At 51.8% G+C, this 12,655-nt stretch overlaps 1 protein-coding gene across 1 annotated transcript in view; it reads left to right on the forward strand.

Moving 5' to 3' along the window:
- The window catches only part of SMG1 (SMG1 nonsense mediated mRNA decay associated PI3K related kinase), a 1,471,505-nt gene that overhangs the window by 1,108,417 nt on the left and 350,433 nt on the right, over positions 1–12,655 (forward strand). The window contains exon 48 of the mRNA XM_085628855.1: positions 1,780–2,059. Within this exon, the coding sequence (XP_085484981.1) occupies positions 1,780–2,059 (280 nt within the window). The remainder of the gene's footprint in view (positions 1–1,779; positions 2,060–12,655) is intronic.

Consider the following 12,655-nt stretch of genomic DNA (forward strand, 5'->3'; position numbering starts at 1 on the left):
CAAGAAGATCAGGAACAACAGGGCAGAAGTCATTCTTGTGGCCCTGGACTGGGCATTGAGAATTTGGTGTCCTGAGCTTCTGCAGATGAGCATAGATCCTCCAATCATGCTGCCCTTCGATAGGATCTTCTGTTGCAGTAGCAGGGGAGAGTCCTCCTCCCAAACCTGTCCACTTTACGCCTTCTTGCGTGGAGATTGAGTGGCGGTAGTTAACCGCATTCGACCTTCCTCCCGAAGTCTGTGATGTGAATTTGGCAGCCAGACGTCCCACTACAAAGACTGTGTACGCCTGCTGATGTCAGAAATGGTTGAAATATTGTACAGAACGTTCTATTGATCCACTTTGTTTCCCTCTCTCTTGTCCTTCTCTTTATTCTGATCCGTGACCAGCAGGACTCTGCTCTGGGCACTCTCAAAGGGTACCTTTTGGCCTTGTCTGCCTTTTTGAGGCTGCCAGACCAACCTTCTTTATTTAAATCACCTATTGTGAATATATTTCTCTAGAGGCTTGATATGTTTCTACCTGCCCCTTTCATCATTCCTCAGTGGGGCCTTAATTTGGTTCTCACTTTTCTGATGTGTGCTCCGTTTGAACCTTTCCCCAATGCCCCCTCTGGCTGCTCACCACCAAAACAGCCTTTTTAATGGCAATCACATCTGCCAGGAGGGTGAGCAAATTTCCAGTTCTGTCATCCTAGCCTCCTTATCTAACCATCTTCCCAGATAAGTTGGTGCTTCGCACTAGGACCTCTTTCTTACCAAAGTGATGACACCAGCCCACATCGGGCAGTCCGTCACCCTGGCTACTTTCTATGCTCCTCTGCATCCCTCTAAAGAAGAGGAGTGACTCCGATGCCTGGACCCAAAAGGAGCATTGTTGTTCTACTTTGACTGCACAAAAGCGTTCCGGGTGGACGACCAACTCTTCTTGGGGTACGTGGGGGCCAAGACGGGTCGCACGGTGCAGAAAAGGACGATTTCTCATTGGGTTGTTGTTTGTATCAAAATCTGCTGCGCTCTGGCCAAAAAGCCTCATTCCACAAGAGCTAAGGCTATTGCCAGATAGAGTCCCAGTCCACGACATTTGTCAGGCAGCAACGTGGGCATCTCTGTACACGTTCACCAAGCACTACTTCCTGGACAGTCGAGTCCGAAGGGACGGCCTTTTTGGCCGCTCTGTCCTGCAAGACTTCCTGGTCTAAACTTGACCGCAGTCCCTCCTCCAGGGATGGTATTGCTTGGGCATCTATTCAAAGGTAAGGAATCTGCGGCTAGATGTCTCTATAAGATGGACAAGCTACTTACCTTCGGTAACGCCTTACCTGTTAGAGACATGATCTGGCCACAGATTCCCTACCGACCCACCTAGCTTCCCTGCACTACAGACAGGTTTTTAGGGTCAGGGCTGTTCCCTTTCAGGTCCCTAGTTGTTCAGAAACACACCAATGTCAGTGCACTTCATAGCTCCGCACTCCTGGCGTGAAATGTCATGCAAAGTAACTGATGCCAGTGTGCTGAGGTGGCGCCTGTGTAGGTGATACGGACATCACTTCCGGTGTAGACAATGCCACATGGAACCGATCGATGACACCTACCGGCGCGTAAGGGTATTGCTCTGAAAATAATCTTCTGGATCCAGTCTGATGCCTGAGAAATTCAGAGGTAAGGAGTCTGTGGCTAGATCATGTTTCTACCAGATAACAAGTTACCGAAGGTAAGTAACTTGTCCTTTTGTCCTATACTGTAATTCTCAAGAGCATTGTATATTTCTCTTTGTAGGTCCTCCGAGCTACGTACCTGCTACAGCTTTTCTTCAGAATGCTGGCCAAGCTCACTTGATTAGTCAGTGTGAACAGCTTGAGGGGGAAGTAGGTGCTCTTCTTCAGCAAAGACGCTCAGTGTTGCGAGGATGCCTTGAACACTTACATAATTATGCAACAGTGGCTCTACAGTACCCAAAGACTGTTTTTCAGAAACATCGTACTGAGCAGTGGAAAACCTGGATGGAAGAACTGATTTGCGACATGACTATGGATCATTGTCAGGAATTGTACAGAAAGTAAGTTAACAAATAAAAGGAGTGATTGTGGAAGGTAGCCTGTTTTAAACCATACCTTCATATGGGGTAGCTTCTCTGCAAGTAAGCCACACTTTAGTTGAAAGGTACAGACCGATTAGAATATTACTTTATAAAGCTATCAATTTCAGGGGTCTTCACAATTCTTTCTAGTAAAATCTTGTCCCTAGTGTTACGTGAATTAGTATTTTCTTCATTTTATTTTTCCTCCAGGGTACAGTTCCAAAACAAATTCTAAATATTACCTCTTGTTAGTGATTCTACACCTAAAGAAAGGCACAATGGCGGAACGAAACCTACATAGAAGTGCTTTGGTTCAGCTTTCTGCATCTGTTGGTCTATTCAGTTGTCATTCACATTCACCCACCCGCATGCAGAATAGGCCCGTGGGTTAGCCCGCTTAATCCATTGGTTGCCTTGCAGTGAGAGTAACAACGCTTCACCTACTCATAAGTGAACTTTAATTACAATGGGTCACCCTGTGTTCCTCAGAACTTTCGGTTAATAGGTTACACAGTCTGGTTCTGTTCGAAGTCCTTTAAGAACAATTACTAATTTCAAGGCAAGTGGTTTAACAATCCCCTTAAAAAAAACATTGGATTATTAGGGCAATTAACTGCAGCCGACCAGACATACCAGCGTAGGGAGCTGCTTAAATAATTATCACAAGTCCCACGGTGTTCACCACACTGTCCTGATAAAGACCCTAATTGATGTATATACATGCATTGTGAACCGATCGAAACATCGCAGAATTTTGTATTTTAGCCTGCAACATAAGACCCATTTGGGCAATAAACTAAAAGTGATTCAACCTCACAAGCCCATTTTGAGAGATTTGATTTAGAATTGTATGGCCAGGCCACATAAAAACTGCAAAGAACTGTCTCTTCTTTTTTTTTAATTGTATATTCACACACATTCCTTGATGCACTGCCCAAGCATTTTTTGTCACTTGTCACCGTATAGAGTAAGATTGTGGAATGATACTGTCTCACAACAATATATTCTCGTTTAATACAAACAGTGATTGAGGCTTTTTTTGTTTAATGTTTTTTTAATGATTAAACTAGTTTTGCAAAGTGATTGTTTAAACTGCTTTCCTTGATTTCCTAAAGGGCATCTGACGGAAAACACAGCTTGTGTAACATATTCATAAGTGAATAACCACCTAAAAAGAAGTGCACTTAAATGTCAAGGCTGTTGGCACAATCCTTTTTTTTGCCATTGCTTTTTTTCAGTTTATCCCATTTCCCCCTTTTTTTCCTTGCATGTGTAAACTGTGTTCCAGATGGATACTTCCAACCAAAGATTCCTCACCTTCACAATGTTACGATGTGCCAGACTGTTCTTTGGAAGAGTTTCTTCTATCTGCTACCAGATGGCGCTCTCACAGACTAACTACCTCAAGGAACTGCATGTAGAAATCACCTCTGTGCCGTAAAGTCAGTTTCTTTTTGTGCCCTTCGGGGATCCGGAGCTCCACTATGAATAGTCACTCTACTGACAAATCCCAGACTACAAAACGACAGTGCGCCAGGGAAGAAATTATGTCTCCTTCCAAGCCAATAGGTTTTAACCTTTGCAATTAGAAAAAATGGCACAACATATGTCTGGCCATGTCTCAAAGCTGTGCAACAAGTGTGCTCTGATGCACCTGAAGGCGATCAGAGTGCAGGAAGCCAAGTTATATGTTGCGGAACAGAAGAAAAGGTCATACTTGAAGTAGCAGACCATCTCTAAGTCATGAGGCTGCATCTGTTCCTGATTGCAGATCCGCTCTTGCACCAAATGACTGTCCCGATGGAAGTCCTCATGTATGTCAAAGCATGCCATAAGCTCAAGAAAGTCCTTTAGAATTGTTCATACTCCCTTCACTCGGTGAGAAACCATGTATTTGACCTATCTGATAGAGACTACTAGCCGCAGATTCCTTAACGTAGAATTATCCCCAGGCATGAGACTGGATCCGTAGAATTTTGCCACAGCGTCTCTGCGCCCCCGGGGGGCGGTACCACGCGACAGCGCCCTGACGTCTGTGGACGTGACGTCAGCGAGGTCACAAGTCCCACCTCGGCACGCTGACGTCAGTTTTCCTTCTTTTCCACGTGCAACGCGGATCCGGAGTGTGCTCCTTGGCCTGTTTTCAGGCCTCTTTAGCGGCCTTGAGTTGGGAACAGTGTGCCATGCCTTTGGGCTTCAAGACGTGTGCTTCTTGTGCACGTCCGATGTCGGCGACGGACCCTCATACTATTTGTATGTGGTGTTTGGGCGAGCACCCTGACTCTACGGACTGCAAAGCTTGTCTGCACCTTAAGCCGGCGGGAGCGCCGCATGAAATTGCTGTCGGCCCGCTTGTCCAGGTTGGTCTCGTCGCAGCGTCCGTCTCCTTCCACGGACGGGTCCCGGGGCCGCCGGTTCCATCTGCGGCATCGTCCTTTGCCGAGCCCCATGGGCGTTGCTCGCCTGCCCATGCTTGCCACCGAGGCCCTGTTCTCCTTCGGCAGAGGGCGCCGGTTCCTCGCCCTTCGCCACCCTATCCGCCGTTTCCTGGCGTTGGGGCGACGAGGGCCCAGATGACAGCCTACGCTACTGCTCTGCAGGCTCCCTTGGGCTCTCCTCCTCCTCTTCCTGTGATGTCTGCGGATCCCTCACCTTGTGCGGGGCCTTCTGCGGACTCGCCGGAGCGCGGCTTCAGGTTTTGGAGGTGTGGTGCTGTTGAGGTGCGGCCCTTTGAAGTTCCCCTCTTCGGCCCACGGCTTCTCGGCCTCGCCGTAAAGCCCTGCGGGGTTCCCTGCGGTGTCACAGGAGGTCACCCGGACACGCGGCTCATCCTAGGTTCCCCCTCGATCCTCTGGGCAGGCAGCTGCCTTCCTGAAGGTCGAGCTGACTCCTCTCAGGCGTCAGCGGCTCTCCTCCCAGGCGCTGGCGGTGCCGTGGGTGGACGCCGGGACCCGGGGCACTACCCTGGGCCCTCTCGGTCCTTGGCGCAGGCGGCTGCCTCGTCGGGGGTCGAGCCGGTGCCTTTTCGGCACCGTTCAATGGCCGCTTCGGCTCCGACCCGCTCCCCACTTCTCCGGTGCGGCACGTGGTGGTGGTCGACTCGACGCCCCTGGTGGACACTTCGGCGCCGGTCGAGGACTCACCGGTGCCTGTGGTGGACTCCCCGGCGCCGTCCCGACGTCGGATAGTCGGCTCTTCTCCGGACGACCCCTCCTCTCTGGTGGGCTGTCGTCTCCTGGTCTCCTCTTCACCAGAGACTGGGCGCCGCATCATGCCTTTTTCTCCAGCAGACTCCATTGCGAGCTCTACGCCGTCTCCATGTCCACAACCCCCAGAACCGCTCTTCCTCTCCCTGCAGTTGTCTGCCCCGCTGGCTTCTCCGGCCTCTCCTGAGGCCCCTCAGGTCCCCCACTCCGTGGGTCTGCCATCCTACAGGGGTTAGTCTTTTCTCCCTCCAGCGGGACACGGGGACGGGCGCCTTAGGTTGCAGCCCTCGCCCACGGAAGAGTTGCTTTCCCCTCCGCGACGCCCTACGGAGGCGAGTGTGACCTTTGTCCGGGCCATTTTCACAGCCACTGGCATTTTGCAGATGGGCAATCCGGTTGCTCCACTTCTTACGGACCACTTATTGGAGGTTCTCCACCAGAGCTCTGGTGGAGGGGTGCTGCTTCTCCCATTTGAAGTGTCGCTCCACAACTCTCTTCTGGGGGCGCCCTACCACGGGGGATCCAGTGCCTCACCCGCTCCTTCACCGTCCTGCACCGCAAGATCCAGTCTGCCTTTCTTCCCACCCGTCTGCCCAGGTCCCTGTCCTGCGGGCTGCTTTTCCTTCCTTGCCTTCAGTGCTGCTCCCGCCGTCACGGGAGGCCCGGTGGCTGGACTCCTGGGGGCGTAACATTTTCGCCTCCACTAGCACTGCTCTGCGCGCACTCAACACGCTTTGTGTGTTGGCCATGGCTACTTCCGACCTGTTGGATTCCGCGGAATCGCGCTGACCTGCGGCACCATGTGCGGGATGGTCGGGAGTTAGCTACATTCATTCTCCGTTCGGCCTTGGACGTCTGATTCCCTCGGCCGCGCTATGGCAAGTTTGGTGGCCCTCTGCCGCCATGCTTTTTTGCGGGATGGTGTCTTTCCGGAGAATGTTCGGGAGCGCCTTTTGGATTTGCTTTTTGATGGGACTTTGTTGTATCACACCCACGCGGACTCCGCTATTCAGATACTCCTTGCGGGGCTCCGTCCCACTCTCCCTCCGTAAGCTTCGGTTGGGCGTTCCTCTGGCGTCTTATGAGGCGCGGTTATCCCACCTTTCTCTTTGGGGCCCTATATTTTGGTTGGCTCGTTTGTGCTGTATGCAGCTTGGGATACCTTCAGGGCCTTTCAGTTGGCCCCTCTATTCTTTTGGCTGCTGGTTCAGCCCTTCAGTTTGTGGTGAGTTTTTTGGCTGTTAAGTGCAGCTGTATAGGTCCTCAGGTTGGACCCTTTGTGACTTTTTGGGCTGATTGATAAGCCGTCTGTGGTGTTTTCGGTTCTTCTCCTTTGCTGCGGGTTTCCCTAAGAGGTGTTTGGCTGCTTGGTCAGCCTTCTGTGGTGCTTCCCACAGGTCTTTTCTGTTTTTGACCTCTGCTGCGGGTTTCCCTAAGAGGTGTTTGGCTGCTTGGTCGGCCGTCTGTGGTGCTTTCCACAGGTTTATTTTGTTTTTGACCTCTGCTGCGGGTTTCCTAAGGGGTGTTTCCCTGTTTTTTGTTCAGGGACGATTCATACCCTAGGTGGGGTATTTGTTGGCTATTGTATAGCCCTGTCTTAAGCTAGGGGGCCATGGATACCTTGTCAGGTTCCCTGCGTGTTCCTGGTGTCGCAGTATACCGCTTGGTGCGGTCTTTCTCTCTCCCCCTTCTTCGTTAGGGTGCTTTCCCTCTTCGCCTCTGGATCGTCGGGCTGACCTTTGTCATGCTGCTTATATTGTCGTGTCTTGGTGTTTCCACCTAGTTCTCCGCCGTTTCGGCCGGGGCCTGTCTGCTGTGTCTTCTAAGGGGACTGGTTCTCCTGGTGCTCTCCTGTGTTCTGGTTGTCGGCTTTCGGTCGGTACTACCTGTTTCTCTTTCCCTCTGGCCGGCCCGCTTCTATTCGATGGCCGGTGGTGCTCCTCGTCTTGCGCTCTGCTTGTTCTGAGCTGCTGCTTCATAGCTTTGCCAGCTGTCTGCTGCATGCGCCTGGTAGTTTGGTTCCCCTCCGTGGGTCTCGCCGTGTCAGTGTTTGCTCCTGTCCCTTGCTGGTTGGAGCTTTGTGCGTCTGTGTCTTCTTTCTCACGTCTGCGCTTCTCGATTGTGGAACCGTTCAGGCCTTGTTCCCTGCTTCGGGATTGACACACATTCAGCTGTCGCTTTCGCTGTGTGTGTGTTCTCCTAGGGCGGGCTCTGCCTCCGTTCACCCTCTTTTCCTTGGTTTTGAGGGGTTCTTTTCTTCCTCTGGTACTCGTGGGGTGCCTTCTGCCTCTCCAGGTTTCTGGCAGTCACCCTTTGCTTCTCGGGCAGGCTTGTGGTTTCCTGGCCTTCCCTTCTCCTTGTTCTTGCTTACTTCTGCTTGGAGGGGGCAGGGCCGTCCTTCCTGCCCCCATGACACATCCCCTGTTGGGGATCTGTGTTCTTCCAAGCTGGTGGGGTTCTCTCGCACCCCTCCTCCCCTCTGGGAATGGCTAGGGTATCTATTCTAAGTTAAGGAATCTGCGGCTAGTAGTCTCTGTCAGATTTACAAGTTACTTATCTTCGGTAACGATGTATCTGGTAGTGACGATTCTAGACGCAGATTCCTTAACGGCCCGCCCTTCCTCCCCGTTCTGCGAGGACCCTTCAGCTTGTTCTTCTGCACTTGCCTCCCTCCGGGTGGCTTTGTCTTCTGCGGGAGCCCTTTTTCACTTCCTCCCTGGCGGGATGCTTCGTTCTGTTTCTTGGTTCTACTCCTGCTTTGTGGTAATTGGGCGGTAGGCTCAGGTGTACTTTTGCATCCCTGCACCCCGGTTCCCCAGTGTGGGGCCTACTCCTAATCTCCTTCAGCTTTTTTTCCATTGCTTGGGGTTTCTGCCTCCTCTGCACTCCTCTGGGTTGGGGACTCTTGGCTGTGCTTCAGCCCTTGGCTCTTTACAGGGGATACGACGCTCCTTGAGGGTGTTGTCTTGGGGTAATTTGCCGTTACTCCTCGGTTCCGGACTTGTAGTCCTTCCCTGTTTTAGATTGTGGTTGCAGTCTTTCTGTCTGCTACGACATTTTTCACATGTTTTCTGCCTCCAGAGTGGATGTCACCTTCGCTTTGCAGTGTTGCTTCTCAGAGCAGTGCTCTGCTCTTCACTTCAGTGCCTTTCGGTGACGCAGTGCTTGGCGCTGTCCCTCATGGTGCTGTTCCTCACCATTGGTTCTTTCCCCCTTTGTTTCACTGATTTTTTGCAAACTGTTCCCATACTCTCACAGTTTTGTTTGTGATGGCTCCGCGTGTTGGCGCGGAAAAGTTCTCCGAAGAAAACTGACGTCCACGCGCCGGGGTGGGACTTATGTGACCTCTCTGACGTCACGTCCGCGGACGACGTCAGGGCGGGGCCGCATGGTACCGCCCCCGGTGTGCAGAGATGTTGTGGCAAAATTTTCCGGGTCCAGTCTCACGCTTGGGGATAATTCTGCGTTAAGGAATCTGCGGCTACCAGATGCATCGTTACCGAAGGTGAGTAACTTGTATGCTAAGTGCACATTCTCTCCAGTGTCTCGTCTAAAGCCCCTTAATTCCAAATCCATCCATAGGCTGGGCCTACATGCCCAAATTTCCTGGGACATCATCAACCCTACAACAGACTGGGCCCTTTAAAGGTGGTCAAGCTGCATATATTTTGAGCAATTCTTTCTCCCTCTGGAAAGCCTTTAGGACCCAGGGGCCATCAGTTGCACTTCTGCCAAATGACCCTTCCCTGTTGCTGACTGACCCCACTGGGCCTCTTTCCAGATCCCTCAATCCTGTCCCAATGCTGATCTCTGACCCAGAACCAGTATTGGCCCACACCAGACCCAAGTTGCTCTACAAAATCCCCAATGCGTAGAGAACTGCTATAGTAGGCGAACCCCACCACCTTCCACAATGCCAGTTCTGTAAAAGGCTAAAGGTGGTCTTTGGCTCAGATTCAGATACAGTATAAAAGCTTCAGAATCGCAGTCACCTTGACAATAAGGAGGAGGAAAGGAGTACCCTCCCTCCCTACTCATTACACTGATGCTGAGCTATACATACACCTCCAAATCGCGTGGGGGTTGGAAATCTCACCAGCAAATAAACTTGAGTACCCACCAGGCCCACCCACTGACGAGAGTACGCCCTTCGCTGCCATGGCCCTTGACAGACTGCCTATTCAGAACCTTTATTACACTTCAGTGAGGTTCGAGGAACACTGACAACAACATAGGTGAAGCTGTGCTCGGCGTACTCAGTCAGTCGACCTCTGACCATGGGACTTAGGCCACCTCTTGATGATCCAGACTTTTTAACCCAATGCCAGACTCTGAAAAATCAAGCATCAACAAGCAAAGTGAACCCAAATAATTTGCCTTCTGAGCAACATAATCCTTTCCTTTAGAATATTCCCCAGGTGTCAGACTGTATCAGACAACCTTTTTGCAATGCTAGTTGGTGTTTCTAGGTGGCAATCCGCAGCGCCTCACTGATTCCGTACTTTAGAAATAATGGAGCAAAGCTGTATATAAGCGCCAACCTTGCACGCTAATGTCAGTATCTTTCTGTTCGAGGCATATGAGCTGCAGATTGGACACTTTTGCATAGATCGCCATCTGGTGTTGGGCCCGGATGTTTGCAGTTTGTTTTTCCTCTTGGAAAGTCTTTGGAAGTCACGAGGCCGGTGACTCCTCCTTTGGAGCGTATTGCGCATGGGCTTCGGCTCCATCCTCAGATTGTTTTTTTCCGCCATCGGGCTCGGATGTAATCTTCGCGCTCCGGTTCCGAACATTTTCAAGTTCGCCGATCGAAGCGGAATCCTCACCTCACATCGCGGTATTGTTTCGATCGTGATCTCCTCAATCAACGCACCTTCTCATCGTTAAATCTTTGGTTTCAGTCGTCGACGGCGGCCTTCGGGCCTACCCAGGCTCCGGTCCCGGCTGATGGAAAGAACTCCATTCAAGAAGTGCCCTCGATGTGGGTCCAAATTCCCCCACACCGATCTTCATGAGGTATGCAACCTCTGCCTCTCCCCTGAACACGAGGCTCGAGACTGTCCGGCCTGTAAGTCTTTCAGATCGAAAAAGACCATTCGGGACCGAAGAGCCAGAAGAAACATGGCACACTCCTCGACCTCCTTTCCAGTCGATATCTTCGGAGACGACATCGAAGATCCGGGACAGCAGCGCACCGAAGAGGAGCTCGTCAGTGCTTCCGAGGCCGACGACTCAGATGTGGAAGACATCACTCTGGCGCAGAGGGTCATGAGTACTATACCCCCTCCCCCACACCCACGCCAATACCCAAAAAGACTTCGGTCACGCCTTCGCCTCCGGGCCTAAGCAAGACCAGAGACACTGCTTCACACAGCCCACCTTCGGGCCCGGTGAAGAAGCCAAGTAAGCCTTCCGGCGGCTCGAGCCAGCCTGCCAGCGGTGCCGAGAAACACACTTCGGCACCGAAAAAGATACCAGTCTCTACCTCGACACCGAGCTCCGCACCGAAGCACTCGGGGTCGAAACCCAGCGCTTCCGTACCGACGCCATCTTCGGTACCGACCAAACCCCATAAGGCCCTCGGCACCGACACTTCCAAGCCGGAGTACATCTCTGCGCCGACCAAGAAATCGGAGGTTTCCAAGCCCAGTGCTAAGCAAACTGGCACGGAAAAGCCTAAAAAGTCATCAGCCCCGAAGACTTCGGCGCCGACGGACCAAACACTGTCACAGGAACTATTTACACCGGATCCCTTACAAAAAACTCTCATCAGGGATCCAAAAACTGGACATCTGCCACTCTCTTCCAAAAAGAGACATTTGGACAAACCGGCTCCGCCTCCACCTCCAAAGAGGAAGGACTCTGCTACCTCTCCTTTCAGAATACCTTCCCCACCTCCTCCACCCTCTCCACCTCTGCCCCCTCCGCCTTCTCCACCCCCACCTCATCGCTCTCCGACCCCGTCTCCAGACGATGATGATCAGGGGGACCCATATCATGATATAGACCTCACCCCTACAGGATCCCCAGACCCATGGGACGACTACAATAACCCAGATATTCCCGACGTCCCACAAGATGACCTTTACCCTTCCAGGCCATCTCCACCAGAAGACTCATTAGGGTTTCACCATCTCCTTCAAAGGGCGGCACACTATCACGGGGTAGAGTTGCACACTGACCCAGTGGAGGAGGATTTCCTCCTCGACACATTTGATACCACACATAGGTCTACCTCCAGGGACCAGGGTTCAATTCCTGACGCGGCAGGGTCATGGACCAGGGTCAAAACGGACTCGATAATTCTCGCCTCGGTACCTACTCTAACCAGGAACACACTCGGCAACTCTGGGCATTATGCTTGCCTCATCTCTACAACGGCCCCCCACAGACGCCGGGGAGGCCTGGTTTCACCTTGGAGATACCCAGAAAGGGACCATCTCACAGGGATAGCCAGGACGGGTTCCCCAGCGGTCTACAGCGCCGGGACGCCCCGTTGCTGGGGCAGCTGTGCGCTTTACAAGTCTACAACATTTACATTTACATTTACTACCTATGCTTATGGGGGTGGTAAAGCATGCGCCAGAGGTTTTTAAAGACCCAGTCAGGGCCAGTGTCATTAACCCAAGCATAGAGAAAAAATACAAAGCTGCCCCCACAGATCCCGCCTATATCAAAGGGCCAGCGCCACTAGATTCCCTAGTGGTTTCCACTGCAAGAAAAAGAACAAATTCCCAGGCGTCAGGCGAAGCACCACCACCTGACAAAGAGTCAAAGCTACTGTACGCATCAGGAAAGCGCACTGCGTCACAGGCAGCCAATATATGGCGTATCTCCAACACCCAAGCGCTATTGGCCAGATACAATAGGGCACATTATGATGAATTGTAACACATAATGCACCACCTCCCTGAAAAATATAAAACTAGGGCCAATGAATTAATTCGAGAGGGTAAGACAATCACTAACACCTCTATACGCTGTGCCGTAGATGCAGCAGACACAGCCTCCAGGGCCATTAACACTAGCGTCCTCCTCCGTCGCCATGCTTGGCTAAGAATATCAGGATTTAAACCAGAGGTACAAGCCTCCATCCTTAATCATCCCTTTGACCAGGAACACCTATTCGGCCCAAAGGTAGATGAGGCCCTCGAAAAAATGAAGAAGGACACCGATACGGCGAAGTCCATGGGAGCACTACAGTCACATCTAGAGGCTACTCCTCAGATAACGCGTCCACTTCCTACAAATCCCTCACTCAGTCCACCTTCACAAGGGGCTATCAAATAGGCGGCTATAGGGGAAACAATAATAAAGGCAGAGGCAAAACAAATACCGCCCTCTCTGCCACACCGCCTACCCAATGACT

The sequence above is a fragment of the Triturus cristatus genome, chromosome 10 (genome assembly GCF_964204655.1).
Source record: "Triturus cristatus chromosome 10, aTriCri1.1, whole genome shotgun sequence".
NCBI classification, from domain to species: domain Eukaryota; kingdom Metazoa; phylum Chordata; class Amphibia; order Caudata; family Salamandridae; genus Triturus; species Triturus cristatus.